Raw genomic sequence first — 22727 nt, 5'->3', positions numbered from 1 at the left:
AGGCTTAGGGGAGGAGCCTAGGGAAGGAGCTAGACAGCTTGAGTGTAAGGCTCACAATTAAGACTACTCTACACTTTATCTTCTTCCAAATAATATACCTTCTGAGCTATGTTTGAGTGTGTAAGGTGCATGATTAATAATATCAGGTCTGCTGGGATGTATGGACACCCTATGGCTATAGGGAACAAGGTGGGAAAGATACTCTGTCTAACAACTACTGACTTTAGAGCCAAAGCTGGACTGGTGCAAGTGGCAGAGGGCCATAAATGTGAATTGCCAGAAATAGAGGAGGAAGTTATTACATTTGACTATTGGGACAGGTCTGTGTTTAATATGAGGGAAATCTTCTTTAGTGCAAGGCAATCACTTTGAATTTCTTTGAAGCATTTCTAATGGGTTATTGTGATTTTATGGGTCCTTATTCCCCTTAGAATAGGGGAATAAGTAGGGTCTTTAGAAATGAACCTCCTTTCTGAGTATCATATACACCTACCACTTAAGTATTTTCTGTCATCCTCTATGACTCCACCATAACCCTGGAATTCTCACATCTCCTCTCCAAAGACTTAACAACCAAGAAAACCCCCTAATTGTGGGATCATTCAGCCTAAGTTGCTCGCTCATTCCACACACTTGCTCTGTTCCTTTGTTCTTTGTGTATTCCATCTTTGTAGAGTTGTAAACATACTGATTTTGTTGGCTTTTCTGCTTTGCTTATTTATTGTGCCAAATCTCATTCACTCTGATGGAAAGGCCCCCCCCCTCCCCGTAAACACAAGAAATGTACATGCCACTTGTCCGGTGTATGTTGCTTTGTTTTAGAAACCACACTTTCTTGTAAAGCACAGCGTATCAAACTCAAGAAGTAAGAAATCCACAATGTCTTTTCTGAATCGTACAGTTAACTCTAGTACACATCTCTAAAACAATGCCAATAGAGCCGAACTCATTCATTCACAAAAATGTAAAGAACTTCTCTTATTGGTAAGGCTTTTTAGAGAAATCACAGTTTCTGACCTCAGGCTTCCCATGCTTTGCTGTCATGTTGATGCTCTCAATAAACTGCTAAATGCCATAGCAGAGGAACATGTTAAACACAAATTAGAAGAAAAGACCTAAAAGGTCAACAGTTTTGCACACCAGGAAGTTGAGGGTCTCCTTTAGGAAGCACATATAGGGCCGGGAAGACAGAGATGTTGTAGAAGAAAAAAAAGACAAAAGATTGAACCTCCCGTGGTCCAGAAACCTCAGAAAGACTAGTAAATGTATTCCTCACTAAGAGCAGTGTGTCCTGCAGATGAGTTTTTAAGTGGAGTTATATAGTGGCAGAGCTAGAGAGTGAATGTTTGGGTTTGATTTCAAAGTCATCTGTGTATTTCTCTTTTCTCAATTTCATTTGGATTATAATGTAAATTACATTTTTCCTTTCCCTTTAATTCATTCAAACCACTCACCTACTCCTCCCTGCTCTCTTTCCATTTCACTGGCCTCTTTTCTCTAGAACTTTCTATGACATCATACTGCTTGCTAGCAAGGCAAAATCCTTTACATGTTGTATGATGCCATCCGTATAAAGTTCAAGAACAGGGGCCATTTATCCATGATTGAATAGACCATCCTCCCTTCTCCTTCTACCAAAGGAGACTTCTCTATGTTGCCTAGGCTATTCTTCAACTTGAGGCTCGTCCGGTGAGTCTTCTTTCCCAGCCTCCAGTACCTGAGACTGCAGGATGTGTCTCTGGATGTGTCTATTTTGGGAAGAGAGAGCCATGTGCCAGACAGATTTCACAAGTGTACATACACATCAAAAAAGAAAAAGAAAAAACTTGACTTGCCAGGAATCCCATCACTTGAGAGGCTGAGACAAGAAAGAGATTTGCCATGAGTTTGAAGGCCAAATAGCCTTACTATCTTAAAGAAAGAAAGAAAGAAAGAATCTCACTAAGTTGCATCCTTAATATTTGTGTACTTTATAATACATAAGTACATCCTAATAAAAAGTAAATTAAAGAATATTGAAAATTAATTTCTGTGTTTTCATGTTTTTTAACAGGCTGCCTACTCGAAAAAAATTTTTTTCTCTAAAGAGAAGTAATTACATGCAAGTGACAAAAGATTAGTTTGATGTCTCTTGAATGTACATTTTTACTGTTCTCTGTTTCCGAACAATTCTCAAAAAACCTGGATTTATGGATCTAAGAGGTGTAGAGTTGCTTAGGATTTCTTCAGGAGTCTTTAACTTTTTCTTCTGCCTAGATCCGTCTGAAACTCTGATGAAAGCAAAGTCCGAGAGTTTCCATCCAGCAATGCACACGGCTATAGAACTCCGCATAGGATCTGGGAATGAGCACACTCCTGAATCCTGGACAGAGCCCTCCAGTGCCCAAAGATCTCAAAATAAGGTCTCCCAAGTTAACCTAGCTTCTTTCCTACATTTGAGGGAGAGAAAAAAAAATAGTACATAAGAACGAAAATAGCTAAAAGAAAACAGAACCTAAGTTTTCTAGTGTTCATTTATACTGATACTTCATAACCATTTTAAATTCCATTAGCTCCCTGTGCCCCCACTTCTCCATCTGCTGAGTCTGTGAATTTAAAAATGTCTCTAAAACTTTGTATCTAATCCCTCCTGATTGAATTAATCAGAAGCCTGTCAGAATTTACCTTTTACTTGAGAATAATCTGTCCCAAAACTGAGTTCCTTACATTAAGTAAAATTATCTTACTTTTCAGACTACCTCAAAACCCAGAACTGAAATAAAATGTAATATGACCCAAAAATGAAGGTGTTATTCCTTTAATGAAGCTGAATCTGAAGTGTTGCCTGTATTTACTCTCTGCTCTGGTATTTAAAATGCTGCTCTATACTGGTATTTATCTTTGCTTTAAAAACCTTTGAATGATGGTTTCTGGCCAAACATTAGATTCTAGTCTGGCCCAAGAAATTTCTGTAATTCATACCCACACAGTTTTCAGTTTGAAAAAGGATTCCTGCTCCCAATCCAATGGCTGTGAGATGTGAAAGACAACCCCTCCCTCAAAAAAAAAAAGCCTTTTCTATTTTTCTGTACAACTATCCTTTGTTTTTCTTCCCCCATGGATGAAAACAGACATTTATCAGACACTTCACAGTATGTATTAGTAACTATTCTAAAGACATTACATTATTTAATTCACGCTTCGCAACTATTTAAATGTCTCCTTAAAAAAAGAAAAAAAGAAAAAAACGATGCCTGTTTTATAAAAAAGGTTCTTAAGGGCCCAAATAACTTAACCAGGTCATATAAATTGAACATCAGATGCAAACATCTGGCTGCAGTTCCTGATACTGTACTTCCTGCTGTGGGGAAATTAACCAAGGCCCACTGAAACCTGGGAAATGGATACTGCTGGTCTGTTTCTCATGCAAAGTTTTTGTTTTTGTTTTTTTGTTTTTTTTTGTTTTTTTTTTGAGATACAATACTGTATTGTTTTGCTCCAAAATCCAGGCTCTCCCCCACTGATGGAAGCCCAGACAGATGGAATGGCCAAGGAACTTCCCGCCAGGAATCAGACTGAAAGGAAAAGGCAAAGTGCTGGTGAATTGGGGTTCTATTCCCAAAGGTATGGCGGCAAAGGTAAAGGGGCCCGCAGGCGTCTCAGGGCCCCAGCGTCTGGCTTGCGGGCGGATTCTAGTAGGAGGCAATTGCAAGGTCCCGCCCCCAGGGCAGCACGCCCCAATCAGCAACGGGTATAACGCTCTGGACCCGCCTCCGCCCCCGCGGCCATATAAGGCAGGGCCTGGCGGGCTTCAACGTCGCAGTAGTCTCAGACTTCAGGCTGGGTTTGTGGAGCCCCAGCCGCCTCCGCTGACGCCCCCCCCCCCGCCCCCCACAAGCAGCGCCGCCCCTCTGTGGCCGCCGGTGAAGCAAGGCTGCCAAGCCCGGGCTCCGCCTGTCTCCCTCCTCGCGGCTCTCCGCGTCCTCGCCGGGCGGGAGCGATGCGGCTGGGCCCAAGGCCCGCGGCGCTGGGGCTGCTGCTGCCGCTGCTGTACGCCGCGGTGGCCGGCGCCAGCAAGGCGGAGGAGCTGCATTATCCGCAGGGCGAGCACCGGGCAGACTACGACCGCGAAGCGCTGCTGGGTGTCCAGGTGAGGATGCCAGGTTGGGTTACGCATCGCCACGGGCTTTGTCCGGTGACAAAGCGGGACGATCGGGAGAGGCCTTAGAAAGAGCGGCCTGACAATGGGGTCCGGGCGGGGCTCAGCTTGCGCTCTAGGAGACCCTGAGGCCTGTAAAGCTGGTGGTGGCACTGTTGCAGTCCAAGAATTAGTTAGATTCTTTCTATTCCTGGATCCAGGGATAGGATCACTTAGAGTAGTAGTCGAGGCGTATTGAAGAGAAGTGTGGGTCATTCTGAAACCACTGGGGCTAATGAAGCATGTGGTAGCTCTGTTTCCCTCCACCATTACACCCCTACTGATTGTAATGCTTGATTCTCCTGTGTGTGGTTTCCCTCCCCAAAGGAAGACGTCGATGAATATGTTAAACTTGGCCACGAAGAGCAGCAAAGACGATTGCAGTCGATCATAAAGAAAATTGACTCGGACTCTGATGGTTTTCTCACTGAAAGTAAGGACTTGTCTTGCACCACCAACAATGGAGAAAGCCCTTTGTAGGAGATTAGTGTACATTTTAAAACTGTTGTCTGTTGAGTTCTAGTAGATTGCTGGTGTTCTAACAAGCTAAAAATACTGTGATATGGAAAATAGGTCTTATGCCTAGAAGGTGGGCTTCGAGGAGAACCAGTGCTTTCCTCCAATGGTATGTAAACATTACTGGCCATAAGAGGATAAGTTTGCCAGTCATACCTTGAGACATTCTCTTCCTCACATCACTTTTCTCAATGTCCATAATATGGTTCATTTTAGAGACATTTGCCCAAACCCTTCTCAGCACGTCAAATGATACAGTGCTCCTTCGGTACGCAGAATTTTAAGAATCTGCATTTATTAGGTTATTATAATGATGAGCAAATAGAAAACATCCTATCAAATGTGAATTATATCAAAACATTAAAAAAGAGTTGGTGCTGATGGGGGCTTAAAACCAGCTTATCCATCTCTTCATAGAGATGAAGAAAGTCACATACAGGAGGGAAAATCTTATTTTCAAATAAATGACAAACCCAGGAGTGGAATTCAACTCTTAGTCTTAATTCAATTTTTAATGTTCTTCATCCAAAACAAACAAGAAAAGAGTGCTCTTAGGTATGTTCTTAGGCAGAAATGGAATGTACAGTGTAAAAGAATGTCCTAAATAAATTGCTAGCAATTTCCTCCTCCCTGTTTGATTCAAGCAAGTCTTGAATCTTTCAATATTCTATCTATACTATCAGGTATTTCAGGTTGATCTTTTGAAGGTTCAGAAATTTGTCTTTGTGACAACAAGCTGCTTGCCGTATCTCTCCTTTAAATGTTGTTCAGCATCCAGATAATGAAGTTAAGGAAGAGGGAAATACAGTGTATGCTGACAATACATAGTCACATTGGTGCCCTCAACGTTTGTTCTTGTTAAACCATGATGAAACCTATAGAAGGATATTGGTCTGTCTTTTTTACAAATGGAGTTTATCCAGAAGACTTTCGTACTTGTTGGGATCTAGATGTGCTTAAACAGTGTGATCTTCATTTTTTAGGTAAAGAGCTTAAAAGGTAAACTATCATTTAGGGCCAAGCTGCAATATGAGCCTGTGCTTCTGGTCCCTGATACTTTCTGTTTTCTACTGTGCTCCACTAAATCCTTTAAGAGGAAGAAAGATTCATGGTGCTTAAGGAAACACAAGTCTCTGGAGGACCCTTAAGAGAACGTTACTGATTTGAGTTTTGAGGGCCAGGGCTGGTAGTCTAAAGCTGGGCCCAAAGGCCCTGAGGCACACTTAAACCAAAGAGTGAAGGCCAGCTTGGGCAATAGGGAGAGACCCACAACTTTAAAAATAGTAAAAGTTCTTAAGTGGTAACAAAACACCATTGTTAAAGCTCTGAAGCCAAAAGCAGGTGAGGATCTATAGACTCATAGCTATGAAACCTTGGGCCTTTCTGAACCTCAGTTTTATTAACTGAAATAATGGTGATTTTAAGTTGGGTCAATGGACGGTTACATAATAAATATTAGGGTTTTGGAGTGGGGGGTAGAGATCATCTGTGCATGTACCTGAGCCATGTACAAGCCAGCAGAGAGGCAGCAGTCGTTAACACTAGCGGTACATTACCTTTAAACCAAGTGCTGTATACTCATGCTCATCTTGCAAATATTTGTTGTAACCTCCTCACCTCTCTTCTATAATGCACTGTAATAATTGCCTTGGTGAAGAAATCATGAATCTGAAAAGGGGCATTTGAAATTTTTGAACTTGTTCTCCACACCTTCAGATACCAAGATAATCCAGGCAGTTATACAAGAAAGGCAGAAATTATCATTACTACTTTGTTGAAATTTCTTCCACATGCAATGATACTTCAAGGAACTATAACAGAACTGCATTTCTTCACCTTCAGGGACTTGACTACTGTTCACAATTCAAACCATGCCTACTAACACATCTTGATTAAGGTGTGGTGGACCTATCTGTAATCAATCCCAACTCTTGGAAGGCAGAGGCTGGAGGATTCTGAGTTTGAGGCCAGTCTAGTCTATGTAGTAAGTTCTAGGCCAATCCAGGTACATAGCAAGACCTTGTCTTAAATAAATAAATAAATCACACACTGTGTGTATAAAATACATATGTACACACATAAATTAAAGAAAAACTTAAACGCATGGGTAGTATAGCCAAGTGATCTAAGAAAAAATGTAAACCTTTTATAAATAATAAAAATTTTTCTAAAGCATTGTAAGATAAATAGCCATTCAAATATTTATACTCCTTAGAGACATGATAATTTCAACATCCTTGGACTCTGCAAGCTCTCCCCACCTCCTTATTTTATCAATACTATTCGGCGAGTTTTCAGGTTTTTCAAACACTGAAGTTACTTTTTCAAAAAATCAGTTAGAAATATTCACTCAGATTGGAATTCTTGTGAACATTTTTGTGCTCTGGGAAATTCTCGTAGATGAACTCAGTCAGTGGATTCAGATGTCTTTTAAGCATTACGCTATGCAGGAAGCCAAACAACAGTTTGTCGAATATGATAAGAACAGCGACGGTACTGTGACATGGGATGAGTACAACATCCAGATGTATGACCGTGTGATTGACTTTGATGAGAACACTGCTCTGGATGACACAGAAGAGGAGTCTTTTAGGCAGGTGAGTCCATGCTGCTCCTTTTGAGCACTTTATCCTCTCTTTATCCTCCTGTTTGAGGAAGCACAGGCAGGCCTGAGCCCCTAGACTGTTGCTTTGTCAATGGGCAGTCACCAGATCCACTCCAGCGGAGGTCACGATGGTCTCCTTTTAGCCAGCCATAGGACTCTTAACTCTAGACATAAGTTATCCCTGCATCTGTTTCCCTTCTCACTGATTTGTCCACATTTCCAGACTTATTCCTTAAGTGCATTTTGGTGATACTAATATATATATACGTGTATATATATGTATATATATAATGTATATATACGTGTATATGTGTGTGTGTGTGTATACAACATTTAATCTTTAAAATAATTTAACAATCAGCTTAATGTCATATTTACATTTTGGGAGGAATAATTCCATCCTTTAAAAAATGAAATAAAAATTTAATTGTAGCAAAGTAACTATAACATTTTTCATTATTTATTGTATATTCCTATTTGGGCACTTGTGGAGGTCAGAGAACATCCTTGGGTATCAGTCTTGCACCATGTTTGAGACAGAGTCTCTTGTTCACTGCATATTCCATGGTAGCTGGCTCTTGAGCTTCTCAAGTTGCACTATGCAGTAAAGAATGCTTTGATCACAGAGTATGTCCTACTTTACATGGGTACCAGGTCCTCACATGTGTGAGTAGGCCCTTTACCCCCTGAGCCATCACCTCTCACATTTACCATTTTACATTTTTTTTAATTGTATTGGCGATTGAACCCAGGGCTTTGTGCATAGTAGACAAGCACTCTACTATGAGGTATTTCCCGGCCCACTTGAACCATTTGAAAGAGTTTTCAATAGTGCTATGTTCATCTTGTTCAACCAGTTGATCAAACTCTTTATTTTGCAAAGCTGGATTCTGTACTCATTGTACCCATTAAACAATAACTGCCTGTTTCTACTCCTACCATTACATCATCTATAAATCCGCCTATTCCAGGTACTTCATGTAAGGAACTCATGTTTGTCTTTTTTATGACTACTTTATTTCACTTAACATAATATCCTCAAAGTTTATCCATGTTTTAGCATATGTCAAAATTCTCTGTCCAGAAAGGACATATTCTAAAAAGACCAGATATCTGCCAGGCAGTGGTGGCACACGCCTTTAATCCCAGCACTTAGGAGGCAGAGGCAGGCAGATCTCTGAGTTTTAGGACAGCCAGGACTATACAGAGAATGCTTGCGTAGAAAACAACAACAACAACAAAATAAACCAAAAAACAAAAAGACCAGATAGTCTAGTGGGTGGGTAGGTGGGGGCGTGTGTCTCTTGGCCATATTTTGTATATCTTCTTGGATTCTTTCTTTTTTATTATTCTTTGAAATTTTCATACACTTACATAGTGTGTTTCAACTGTCTACCTATCTTTTACCTCTTCCCAACTTCATGCCCTGGCTTTTTTCTCTTCAGATTTTGCTTTTGATTATCTTGGCTACATTCCCAGAAATGAGATTATTGGATTGCCTCTGTTTTTAGTTTTTTGAAGGTACTGCAGTGTAGTTTTCCATAGTGCTGCATTATTTATAATGACTCATTTCTAAAGATCCACCATACAGTCTGTTGAGTGTTGAGTTTTAGTCTTGTTTAAGCAAATACGCAGCTTAAACAGAAATGAGAAGAACTTTTTTGTTTTTGTTTTCAGGACAGACTTTTTCTGTGTAGTCCTAGCTGTCCTAGAACTGACTCAATAGATCAGGCTGGCCTCAAACTCAGAGATCCACCTGCTTCTGCCTCCCAAGTGCTGAGACTAAATGTGTGCACCGCCACTGCCAGGTAAGAAGAGTTATTTTTATTGAGTTTTCATGAAGAACTTTTCAAGACCTCTAGGAAGTCTGGTAAACCAAAAGTATATCAATGTAAATGACTATATGCTCAAAATTAATATTTCAAAAACATTTTAAATGATTTTTTTATGTAAAAAAGAATAAAAATAAACAAATACCTTGTGGTAAATGATATGTCCCAGAACTTGTTGAGGTACTTGGAAATCATTTGAGCCTTTCTGCTTCATTTGCATATGTACCTATTAATTTTTATAATGGTCATCATTTATCATTATATACAGTATTTATTTTAGAATTGCACTGGCTAGGTGAACTATATATAAGCTATTATTAATTCCAGCTTTGTGTTTGTCTGCTAATGATTTGGTACTTGTTTGTTTGTTTGGGGGAAATTTTTTGTTTGTTTTTGTTTTTATTTTGTTTTTGGTTTTTTGAGACAGGGTTTCTCTGTATAGCCCTGGCTGTCCTGGAACTCACTCTGTAGACCAGGCTGGCCTTGAACTCAGAAATCCACCTGCCTCTGCCTCTCGGGTGATGGGATTAAAGGTGTGTGCCACCACTGCCCAGCTACTTGTTTGGTTTTTTGAGACAGTCTTATTTTGTAGCTTTGGCTGTCCCACAACTCCCTATGTAAACCACTGTTCCTCAAACTCACAGAGATCCACCTCTCTCTGCCTTTGAGTGCTAGGATTAAGGAATGCACCAGCACTCCTGGCCTATAGTTACTCTAAACCTGTCCATATGTCACTCGTGTACAGGTTAAGGTTTCTAGCCTACAAGCCAATCTTCCTGGCTTCACACCCAGCCCTACCACTTAACAGTTGCTCCCTTGGCTCAGTTTCCTCATCTCTAAAAGTGGTATAATCCCCCTGAGGATAACAATAGTGTAGGGAAACAATATACGGTAGCAGTTATTCCAACTGCTGACTACTTCATTTCTAGGTGAAAGAATATTGTAAAAGAAGCAGTACTTAGGAGATGGAAGCAAACCATCTCAAGTTTGAGGCATTACTATCTTGGGCCAGTGAGATGACTCAGTGGGTAATGATGCTTGCTGCCAAGACTTAGGACCTGAGTCTAATCTCCAGGACCCACATGGCAGATGAAGAGAACTAACTGTCACAGTTGACCTCCAAACATGTGCTTTGATGCCACCTCCCAAATACATAAATAATAATGTTTTTTAAAATGAAATAGAGAATTAAGAGGTGGGTTAGTTATTAAGACTAACTCTTAAGGCTACTCTTTCAGAGTACACAGGTTCAATTCCCAGCACACATGTGGTGGCTTATAGCCTTCTAAGACTACAGTATCAGGGCTTTGATGTCCTTTTCTGGCCTCTGGAAACATCAGGCATGTATTTAGTACACTGACATACATGCAAACAAAACACCCATAGACATGGTTTGTTTTTAATCTAACGTAATAAAAAGACTGTCTCACAAACAGAAGGAACATGTACACTTCACAGAAGTTTATATTTAATAAAAGTGTGTAGGCATTTGTTTACTTCATCAGCTTTAAATTAGTTAGGATTTAATTTGTAGGAAGAAGGTAAACTTTTTGCTTCCCTTTTCCTTATTTGAATTTTTATTTTCCAGCAGCCTAAAAGGACTGGACTGTAGCTCAGTATTCAGTGCTGGATGGTACTCAGGAGAAGACAGATGCTCATGAGATCTATGAGTGTGTGTTCTCCTCAGCACCATTAGAGTTCTGGAGCTTTTCCACCAAAAAGTATATGTCTGTGTGCACAAGCACCTGCATACTTGAACACACTCAGAAGGTATATGTGTTTCAGTGTTCTTGGGAAGGAATTTTGTATAAGATGTGATGGTGTTGACATTAGTCTTTGTTTTGGAGAATATATTACACATTTATGGAAAATAAAAATAGTCCTTTATAAAGATGTCTTGTTCCAGTGCTGTTCTCCTCAAGTGCTCAGTACATGCTGCTCTAAGACTGTCTTTTGAGAATGAGCTAGGGGGCTGGAGAAATGCCTTAGAAGTTAAGAATGTTTGCTGCTTTTTCAGAGGACCTGGCGTGGGTTCCCAGCATCCACAAAGCTTTGTCACTCCAGTTCCAAGGGATTGGGGTGTCCTATTCTGGCCTCTGAGGGCTCCAGCCCTAATGCACTACACATAAACTCATGTAAGCACACACACATACATAGACATAAATATATGTTAATAAGTACAAATTTTTTAAAGAATTCATTAAATGAATCATAAGTGTCCAACTGGAAATGATACCCCCAAAGCAAACACTTACCAATAGGAACCCTATTGGCTATTATTTGACTAGGACTATCACTATCTTTTTGCTGTTCTAGTCATATTTTTTTAAAGAATTTGATGACTTGTAACTTTCAAAAATTAGTATAGAATATAAAGACAAACCCAGAGAAAATGTGCATTCTCCAAAATATAAAGAGCCTGGGTATGATGGTATGTGAGTTCTAGACAGCCAAGGCTACACAGTGAGAACCTACCTCAACAAATAAACTATAAAGGATGAGGAACGAGTTACAAACTGGAAATCAGACAAGAATAAAGTAGCCATAAAAAGCAGTTATCTGTGCAAAATAAAGTTCTCTATTGAAATCTAGTAGAAAACTAAAATCAGATTGTGCCTCTTATTTTTGATGAGTTGCCATATAAAGAATATAGGCAACTTACAGTAATCACCTCTTCACTTGTGAAATACTTTGCTGAAAAAGTTCTTCTGAGTAGTATGAAGAACATAAGTTAGTAATTTAAGCAGAGTGATTGGAGATTGGGAAGTACCTGGCAAAGTTCAGAATTTTAACTTTCAACTACTAAATATATATATAAGCAACATTTATTTATATAAGATAATCATTGCATGCTTATTGTTAAGACCTAGAATTTTATCTTAGGATCATAAATTATATATTTTCTCATGTAAAATAACATTTGTTTACCCCCCCAAAAATTGCAGTTTTGTTCTTTATAAATTTCTGTATAAAAAAATGATTATAATATGGTTTTCTTATTACTGTATTTTGCCTTCAAGTACAGTGGTTCTCAACCTTCCTAATGCTGTGACCCTTTAATATAGTTCCTCATATTATAGTGACCCCAACCATAAAATTATTTTGTTGCTACTTCCTAGCTGTAATTTTGCTACTGTTAAGAACTATAATATAAATATCTGATATGAGACTCCTATGAAAGGGTCATTGAGACCCAAAGGTGTCTCTGCCCCCAGGTTGAGAATCACTGCTCTAGTAGACTATAAGAAATTTACAAATCGAGGCCAGCCTGGTCTACAGAGTGAGTTCCAGGACAGCCAGGGCTACACTGAGAAACCCTGTCTCATAAAACAAAAACAAAAAAAAAAAGACGAAGAAGAAAGAAAAGAAAAAAATTTATAAAAATAAAATGAGAAGGTTGAATTTGTGAAACTTTCACTATTGTTTTTTTTTTTAATTTACAATTCAAAATATATATATTGACTCATTTAATATGAGTCACTTTTTTGATAGATTTAAGGATTTTTTAACTCTTTTTTATGGGTATGAGTGTTTTGCTTGTGCGTGTGTCTGTGTGCCGTGTGCATGCCTGGTGTCCTCAGAAGTTAGAAGAGGGCATAGGATTCCCTGGAACTGGAGTTACAGAAGGTTGTGAGCTGTCCTACTATGCTGGGAATCAAACCTTGGTTCTCTAGAGCAGCCAGTGCTCTTAACCCCTGAGCCATCTCTACAGCCTCAAGAGACATAATCTTAAAATGTAGCCCTGGCTATCCTCAAACTTGTGATCCTCCTGCCTCAGCTTCCCCAATGCTGGGAATGCAAGTGTGTGGCGCCATGCCCAGCAGTATGCACTGTTATTTAATTGCAACCAAATGGCGGTGAAATACGACCCTCCCCCAAACTCTAGGCCTTTTTTCTCCTTCCTGTGCTTTCTCCTTCCTTACTCCTTTCTGCTTGTTGAGAGAGCTTTTCTTTCCATAGGCAAATTTGGCCAAAGTTAGCTCACTCTGCTAAACTTTTTTTTTCCCCCAAATCGAAGGGTTCTTTCATAAGGAAATCTAAACAAATAGTGTTTTAAACAGTGACTTATTCAAAAGACTTGGTTGGTTCTACACAGGACCTCAAATTCTTGTTTATTTCTCCCAATGTTAAACCTGACTGTCAAATAAAATTACTTGATCTAAAATATTTAAAGTTATGAAACATAAATGCAGCTATCAGAATCAGGGTTTTAAACTGTTATAGTTGAGAGAATATGGCTGGCTTGTAGAGTCTAGATGTTTGAAAACCAAATCCTTTAGGGGAGGCATGAACCTCTCCACTGGGTGTCAGTAAAATACCTACTGTTGAAATAAATGACTGCTGACTAAGCTATTTTGAAAAAAATTAACAATGGTAGAACACATATGTTAAAAATGGCTAAAAAATCATTTGTAATTACATTTTAAAAGATAAAGTTTACTATATGCAAGCTCTTTAGCACAGAAGGCTATTCCCAGAATATTAAAAATTAAAAGTGTGTGGGTTAGTTAGCAGCATTCAAAGCTGGTGATCACAGAATCATCCTAAAGTACCCTTAAGCTGAATAGTTTCTATACTTGAATACACTTTTAAAAGGAAAACAAAAAATGTTTATTTAACTTCCAGGACAAATAATTAGCAGAATGAAGAGCCTCCACATACGGTATCAGCAGTAAGATGAGTTTCTCAAAATAAGAGACCATTTTGCTGAAACATGTTAACATATTTTTGTGTGTGTTCATGTTTTTGTTTGTTTGCTTGCTTTTGAAACAGGGTCTTTTTTTTTTACAGTTATTTTTTATTTTTTATTGTTTTAAGTAGGTTTGATGTTGCGATTGTGACCAGATACCTAAGATAAACAGTACTAAAGTAGGAAAAGTTTTATTCAGGTTTGTAGTTTGAGAAGTTACAGTCCATGGCTAGATGATTCCAATGCTTTTAGTGTTTGCTGAGGCAGAGCATCCTGGCCAGCAGGAAAGCAGATAGGACTGAGGACAAAGTGTCCATTTCAGAATGTGTCCTTAGTGATGTACTTCCTCCGCTGAGATCCCCCCTCTCAGTCGGACCCCTCAGCAGTGCCGTCACATTGTGGTACGGGGATTAACCCACAGATTCAGCCAGAACCTCCTGAGGTACTGACTAGTTTTCCAGTCACCCAGTAATTAACACTGTAAATCAAGCCTTCAGCACACAGAGGAGGAAGAATTTGATCTCTGGGAGCTGGCTTCTAGAAGGTTCCTGCAGACTGCTCTTTGCTGTTTCTCTCTCCTGTTGCTCTTACGATTCTGAAGTTTGAAACAGGGTCTTAATCATATGTAGCCCTGCTAGCCTGGATCTCGGGCTGGCATTGAATCCGTAGAGATCCACGTGCCTCAGCCTCCTAAATGATGTTAACATATTTTTGAAAAATCATTTAGAGGACAAAATTTTTAAAACTCTGCCAAGATGTAAGTGATAGTCTTATGTTTATTGTTTTGGAAGCATTCCAGAATTGCTGGGCTTAATTAAATATCTATGGCTTTTATTAAACCACATTATCTCAGTTATTCTGTTAACAGTCTAGGACTTTATTGGTTTAGGGTTGGTTGGTTTGTTTATTTGTTTTGAGATGGGACCTGGCTTTTTAGCACAGACTGGTCTCAGTGTCTGGAGAGCTAAGATCACTGGTGTGTGCCACCGCCCCTGCCTAACGCTTATACTCTATTCAGTACACTTCAGGGCTACTATTTGGGTTTCATGGTAACAGCTGTCATACAAGCTTCTTAGAGATTTTTTTTTTTCTAATTTATAGAAGCAGCCAAAGAGGTTGAGCAGTTACCTTCCATGCACAGTTAGTGTCTTGCTAGAACCAAGGTCAGGATCTATCTGACTGTGGTGCCTTTGTCTCTATGTTACCTTGTATGGATGTTTGTGATTAGCTCCTCCTACTTTCAGAAGGCTATTGTAAAGATAAATACGATAATGTATAAAAATGTACATTAAATCTCATGTCATATGTATTTATCAAAGTATTTTTTAATGCTGACTTGGTACTGAGATCCTTAAATTTGTTCGTTCTTTCTTTTTTTTTTTTTTTTAAGCTTCATCTAAAGGATAAGAAGCGATTTGAAAAAGCTAACCAGGATTCTGGTCCTGGTCTGAGTCTTGAAGAGTTCATTGCATTTGAACACCCTGAAGAAGTTGATTATATGATGGTAAGGAACAAGCTTAGCAGAATATTGAATGACTAAAAGCTATGCCAAGTTGTTAAAATGAGTTGTAAAACAGCAGAATGTGTAGACTTAACAGACTCAAAATGTTCCAATACTCTTAAGAGAGGCTTCTGGTGATGGCCAGATGGGGGGAGGAAGGAAGAAAGGACGTTGCTTTTCATCTGTGTGTCCATGCAGCAGTCTTTCTGTGGCTGCCTCCTCTGTCAGAACCATCAAGGCCTTTCAGTCTTTTGTAGTTTTCAGACAGATTTTGTTCTAGGTGTTTGATGCTGTGTCATCCAAGCTCTCATGTGCTTTACACTTACAAGAACTTTTGGTCTGAAAGAATGGATTGCATTTTGATTGGTTTTCATAGGGTGGGAGTGGTGCTGCTGTACTTTTGCAATGTTACACATAGTAAGTCCTCTCATCACCTGAGAACCTAAAGAACAACTGGCCTGGGAATGCCATTCAGTAGCTTGCACAAGGCTTCAGACTCCAGCACCACAAAAAAGTGATGGATCAGCTCTTTGACCCTGAATGGTTGGGTTCTAGTTTAATTATTCTAACACTTCTTGAGAAGACTTATTTCCCATCACATAATAAGAAAACTTTAATGACAATACATGCATACTGAGGTCTGCTGTATGGCATAAACCTCCAGCTATGTGGTTTCTTTCTTGAGCATTTTATTGAGGGAGGTGTAGCTTTTTGTTGAGTAGGTAATGACTAGAATCTGCTCTCTTGAATAACAAACAGGCACATCTTTCTCCATAGCTCAGTGGCAAGGCTGTGCTATTAGTGCCACTTTGCTTGTCATTGTGAAGTTTCTAATTTCTCACTTGGCACAAAGAACATGACCTAGTTTAAGATCAATGCTAGGTGTAATTTAAATGCCAAAGCTAAGCCGGACCAAGCTAATTGAGTTCTAGAAAAGCAGGCAGAGGATACTGGACCTTGACTTTTTAGAGAACAAGGAACAGTTGACTGGAAATGGAGAGAGCAATTAAATAACAGGCATTATGTAATAGGAGCCTGGCAGGGAGATGAAATAGATTTCATCAATGCTTTGAAGACCTTGTAATAGCAATGTCAAGAATGTTGGTTTATAAGTATTAAGAGAGGTTGAAGACCCTGAAGTTTTCAGCTGGTGTAAAAGTGACAAAAGCCCTACCTTTGACACAGTGGGATGCAGCAGATGGAGCCCTCCTTGATGGTGCTGTCTAAACTGTGGTGGAGCTAATGGCAGCACATGAGACATGTGATCTCAGTGTGGAGTCTCACTGAGAGCAGCTTCACTGACTCCTTTTTACTTACCTCGCTTGGTTTTGCACAGCCTTCTCCCCCTCTTAAGGGTATGTTGGTTCTAGGAAAGGGCAGGTATATAGGATCAGTTAAGTGATTTTTATTGTGGATTCAAGTTAGAATTTAGTCTGAAAGGTTTGTTCTGTTATATGTTTGTGGTACTGGGAATTGAACATAGGCTTTTGCATATGTTACTTAGCTGGTCCTTATAAATTGGTAATCCAGCCTTGAACTCATTGTGTAGTATAGACAGACCTTGAGCTTTCAATCCCCCTGCCTCAGACTCCCAAGTTGCTGTGATTGTACGCCTGCTCTACCATGGCCTAGCTTTGAAATATTTTCATTCATGTAGTTCTAAAAATTCTTTTAAAGTATGGCAACATTATTAAAATAAATCTGTTGTTTTCCCAAGCATATTGCTTGAATTTGGGAATTATCATTTTGATCAGTGATTTTTTTTTTAAAGATTTATTTATTTTATGTATATAAGTACACTGTAGCTATCTTCAGATGCACCAGAAGAGGGCATCGGGTTTCATTACAGATGGTTGTGAGCCACCATGTAGTTGCTGGGAATTGAACTCAGGACCTCTGGAAGAGCAGTCAGTGCTCTTAACCACTGAGCCATCTCTCCAGCCCTTGATCAGTAATTCTTAAATTTTGTTGGATTTCAAACTCCCTTCTTTAAAAATATGATTTATAATTTTTTTTAAAAAATAAGGTTTATAAATAACCTGTAGCACTATCTTAGAAGAAGTGTATATAGACCCACCACCCAGAATATTAGCTTTATGAGATTCTCATATGTTTTCTCTAAAACTAATCCTTGGATCCCTACCTAACCTCTTCTACATGCAAAGTTTATACAACTGGATTTTTGAAAGAACAATATGTGTGTTTCAATGTTGCTTCATACAGTTTAAGTAAAGTCCTTGAATTTGTCTAGACTGGAGATTTGAGTCTCTATTTACTTTCATTACAGTTCAAATTCTAAAGTTTGGATTGAGAGGCTTAAGGAGCAACAGGTAGTGAAGACATGAGAGACTAGACAGGGCAGTAATTAAAAGTAAAGCAAAGCTCTGGGGATGAGCTCATCACAGAAAATACAGGAGATGGATCCAAGAAGAAGCACATCAGGGACTTGGGCGAAGGGCAGGAGCTGAGAAGTGAGAGCTGAAAGAGAGAAACGCTGTACAGTAAGACAGATGGAGGATTGGTTGCTCAGTGAGAGCTTGGAGTAAGTGAGGGACAGATTTAGACTGGAGAATGAATATAGGCTTAGAAGTAGTAGAGAGACTGAGTTTGGAAATCAAGAGCTGTTGTTTTCACCCTGTGTGCCAAGGTCATGTTCTTTGAAAGCCCCTACTGGATTGCAGAGCTAATAGAAATAAAAGGGGGGCTAGTCAGAAGTGGCATTCTTTTTCTTATATACATATTTAATAAAAATATTTTTGGGGCTGGTGGGATGGCTCAACGGATAAGAGCACTAACTGCTCTTCCGAAGGTCCTGCGTTCGGATCCCAGCAACCACATGGTGGCTCACAACCATCCGTGATGAGATCTGATGCCCTCCTCTTCCCTTTCTTCCCTCCCTCCCTCCCTCCCTCCAGCTCCTTCCGTGCTCCCCATCACTCAAATGGAAAGCATCTGTCTTTGATGAGTAATTGTCACATATGTATATGTATGCATAAGTATATAGGTACACCCTGCTGAGTGCATTTTTGGTGTGTGTGTGTGCGTGCACGCACAGTCTCAGGGATGACCACTTTGTATTGAATACTCACTCAGTTAGGGTGCTCATCCCTGAAGAGCAGTCATTAGTTTCCTGTAGTTCTTTGTCTAGCAAGAGACCCTGTGAGACTTTCAGAGATGGCATTCTTGAGAGGGAAGAGACAGTACAGAAGACAGGAGACTATGCTCAGTGCTGAGGGTGCTTATGGGAGTGACACAGTATTCTTCACAACACGAAAGAATAAAGATGTAACATTTAAAATCACTCAGTACTTGGGGTTTATTCTTACTTCTGAGTCCTGGAATTTAGAAATTGTTTCTTGTAAGTATGAGCAACCAGAATAATTATTTATGAGAAATTTCTGCAATGGGATCTGTCAAGATAAGATTACAGTGTTTGTGACAAGTATCTTTTCTTTGAATGAACGTGCAATAGGAGTTCGTCATTCAAGAGGCTTTGGAAGAACATGACAAAAATGGCGACGGGTTTGTTAGTTTGGAAGAATTTCTTGGCGATTACAGGCGGGATCCAAGTAAGTAGCCTGAGGGTGATAGAGAAAGAGTGGGTTGGGATTAAGGGAAGAACAGAGTTTATTGAGTACTGTATAACAAGAGGAGCCGGCTCAGCATCACAAATTATCTGACACCCTGCCTTGCTTGTTTTTATTCCATGTGCAGTTTCAAACATCTTCCTTCCTTTTCTAACAAATACAATGCCATTGTCAATTCAAATGTAATGCCATTGTCAATTCAAAGAGGAAGGAAGGTTGTTTTTATAAACATACTCCTATACCTTTGCATATAGGTCTTGAGAAGGGACATAAAATAATTATGTATACTATATTAGTGTATACATGTATATATATACATACATACATATATATATATATATTTTAGTAGTATAGGCTAGATGAAGTAAGTTTGACTGTAAAGAGAATACCCTTTCTCTAAGCTATTGTCCTTTACCACAGTTGTTGCTTACAATTTTTTAAAAATACAGTTTTAAAGTTATTTCCTGGTTTATTATTGCAAATGAAACATAAGTAAGGCATTGCAGTACAGGGACATGTAAAACAGTCACATGGTGTTACCCTGGACTGGGCATGTATCTGTTTTCAAAATGCTGCCCAGCGTACTGGAGACCCTGGCTTTTAGCCTTAGAACTACACAAACCAGACATGGTGGCACATACTGTAATCCTAGAACGTAGTTTATGGAGGCAGGAGAGTCAGAACTTCAGAGTTGTCTTCAGCTACATAGGGAATTTGAGACTAGTCTGAAGTCTGACCCTGTGTCAAAAAAAATTTTTTTTAATTAAAAATAAATATTACCACTTAAAAATTAGGGAAACTGGAAATCAAGATATGTGGCAACAATTAATGAAAGCACTAATTAACTATGCTGAGTTCTTTTAGCTAATGTCTCACTTTTGGAAATGTTTACATATTTGTCCTTATTTCAGAACTGTTCTGTTAAGTAGTTTTGTTTCTTGGATTTCCTTTTATAGTAAACTTTAAAGTCACTTCCTTTACAGATATATGAAATTGGTTTCATGTGATATTCTTATATATTTGTATTTTGTTTTTGCTTTTTTCTTAAGCTGCAAATGAAGACCCAGAATGGATACTTGTTGAAAAGGACAGATTTGTGAATGATTATGACAAAGATAATGATGGCCGGCTTGATCCCCAAGAGCTGTTGTCATGGGTCGTGCCCAATAACCAGGGCATTGCACAAGAGGAAGTAAGTATCGGAATTCTCAATGCACACTTTGTGTAACTGATAGGAAAGGAAGCTGGAACCTGGACCCAGAGAAAGAAGAAATGGAATTATTTAAGATGAATACATTATTTTGTTTTGAATTAAATGATGAAACTCCTCATATTATCCCCCACCCCCACCGTGAGGGACAAGAAGGTTAAAATTGTATCATGTACTAATCTTAGGACACAGTCCATCGGATGACAGCTGTGTCATACCTTTGGAGCTTCAAGTGGATTATACACTGCTAACCTTGTATTGACTGTGTGTACAGATGCAGAACCCAATAGATTAAGTAAAAGAATAATGAGAGAAGCTGTAGACAGACACAATACATGTGTAATCGTTTTAAAACGTGGAACTTACTGAGCTCCTGGTATACCTATGTGGTTCTGACAAATCACACTAACGTGAGCATTTTCCTTACAAAGATTGATTCTGGACACCTTGTGGTTTGTTTTGTTTTAAAGGCTCTTCATCTGATTGATGAGATGGATTTGAATAGTGACAAAAAGCTCTCTGAAGAAGAGATTCTGGAAAACCAAGACTTGTTTCTTACCAGCGAAGCCACAGATTATGGCAGACAGCTCCATGATGACTATTTCTATCATGATGAGCTTTAGCTCCTGAGTGTGTCCAGCAGAATGGGCCTTTTGTAGTTTGCTACCAGCTTTACTTTTATGATAAAATATGGATGTTGTATTTTACACTCAAGTCTTACCACATCAGATGATCTAAATGTAGATTATAACTTTTGGCCTTTTCAAAGAAAATAAAACAAGAACTTGTCATTTATTTCAATACATATTAAAGGAGTAAACTATTAATATTGTGCCATATGACCACACAGTCTTTCCTAAGTACTCCATCTATGTAGTGCTGTGTTGTGTAATGTTTGAGCTCTGTTTCCACACTTGAAGACATGGAGGACGTTAGACAAGCCTAAACAATAGTATGTAAGTAGCACGTGACGAGGCTGTCAGTGTTTGTTCTTGTAGTAGTAGACTTACTTTTGAAACTGACAAAGGACAGTGTGTTTAGGTTAGTGTTACATAAAACCTTTAAAGGAACCTTTAGAAGAACTTAAACCTCACATAGATGTTGAGAAGTTCTACTTAATTTTAAAATGGTTTCTAAAAAGGGTTTTGTCGTATGAAATAGAACTTTATATTTTTGCATATGTATAGATAGTAATTATATTTAATGTATAACTATAGCATTATGGTAAGTGGAAATTGACATTGTCCAGAACTCTTTACTTTTGATTGTTTAAAAATAAACTGTCCTATCTTTTTATATGTTTGGTTATTTTTTTAATTTTTCCAGATAAATATTAAATTTGGCATGGTTTTCGTTTTATTAAACATTATTCATTACTTTATTAGGTGGTGAATGTTCTTGAGATTGTTAATTATTCTTAGCACATAGTCTTATTTGCCTTTTTTTTTTTTAAATAAAAAGAATTACATTATAATTGAGTGTGCCCCTGAGACATTTTCAATTGCTTGTACGCTGAGTTGCTTGTATGCTGAGTGTGATTTTGCACTTTGGTGCTAAAAATGTTTTTGTTTTGTTTGAGATGCTAGGATCAAGCGCTGGTATTCTAGAGAAATGTTCTGCTACTAAGTTGCATACCCTCTAGTCCCAGAAACAATCTTAAACATTATGGGAGCTGAGAGCCAGCCTTACTGACCACTCATCCACACCAGACAACTGGATTTAATCACATTCAGGGATCAGCATGCCTTTGTTAGAGTGGAAGAACATAGGTGACTAGAAACTAACTTCTAGGGCTTGTGACTTAGAGATAGTTTTTTCTTTGCCTTGTATTCCTTTTATTTATGGGTGAAAAGTCAGTTGAGAATGTGTTGATTATTTTTCAGGTTACCATTTAGGTGACACAGTGTACCTCACCTCACCTCCAGCTCCTTTCTGACAGAGTTAACTACCTGCTCCTGCCCTGCCTTTGCTGATATGTCAGATGTAGGTGCGAACTGTAAAGTTAGCATTAACGCTAGCTGTCTCACCCTAGTAGCTAAGGTTTTGACTCTAACCCACAGCATCGCGCAGCTCTAGCAGCGTAAGAGTTGAGTTACTGTCATCACTCGTCTGTCACTGCTCAACCTAGCTGATATTGTTTAAGATAGCTGTTGTGGTTATCAGGATGGTGACTGATTTTGTTAGTAGATTCTCTAAAGCCCATGTCACAGATGGTGGCGGCCTGTCACATACAGATTTAACTTCAGTCCTTAGCAGTAATGCTTTCACTGAGTTCAGAAGTTAGCATTGTCCACTCAGCATGGATATACAGATACAAAAATGTGTGTGATGGTTAGGGTTTACCAGTATGTGCACTAAGAAAATCATTAAGAAACTGGAGGCAGTGACTGGCTCCAACCAGCTGAGCATAGTAGTCATTGTCACTCCCTGACTAGACAGGGGGCAGCCCCTTTCCTCTACATGGCACTGTGGAGGAGGCTCAGTGGAAATACTAGAGCCACAGAGTCAAATGTCCTTGATTCCTTAGTGGCCACATGGAGAACAAATGGACCCATAGTGGAAATAAGCTTTTTATACACATAATTTTTTTTTTTTTTTTTTTTTTTTTT

General features: G+C 38.9%; 1 protein-coding gene across 1 annotated transcript; it reads left to right on the top strand.

Moving 5' to 3' along the window:
• The first annotated feature begins 3737 nt into the window (after nt 1–3737).
• Nucleotides 3738–21416, top strand: Rcn2 (reticulocalbin 2). Its single transcript, XM_031344309.1, has 7 exons — nt 3738–4129; nt 4505–4610; nt 7094–7290; nt 15211–15324; nt 18794–18890; nt 19958–20100; nt 20589–21416. The coding sequence occupies exons 1-7, from the start codon at nt 3980–3982 to the stop codon at nt 20739–20741; spliced, it is 960 nt and encodes a 319-aa protein (XP_031200169.1). The 5' UTR covers nt 3738–3979; the 3' UTR covers nt 20742–21416.
• The last annotated feature ends 1311 nt before the right edge of the window (nt 21417–22727 follow it).

This window comes from Mastomys coucha, unplaced genomic scaffold, assembly GCF_008632895.1.
Source record: "Mastomys coucha isolate ucsf_1 unplaced genomic scaffold, UCSF_Mcou_1 pScaffold23, whole genome shotgun sequence".
NCBI classification, from domain to species: domain Eukaryota; kingdom Metazoa; phylum Chordata; class Mammalia; order Rodentia; family Muridae; genus Mastomys; species Mastomys coucha.
Note: the sequence above shows the minus strand (reverse complement) of the source record. Positions and strands in the feature narration are given on the sequence as shown.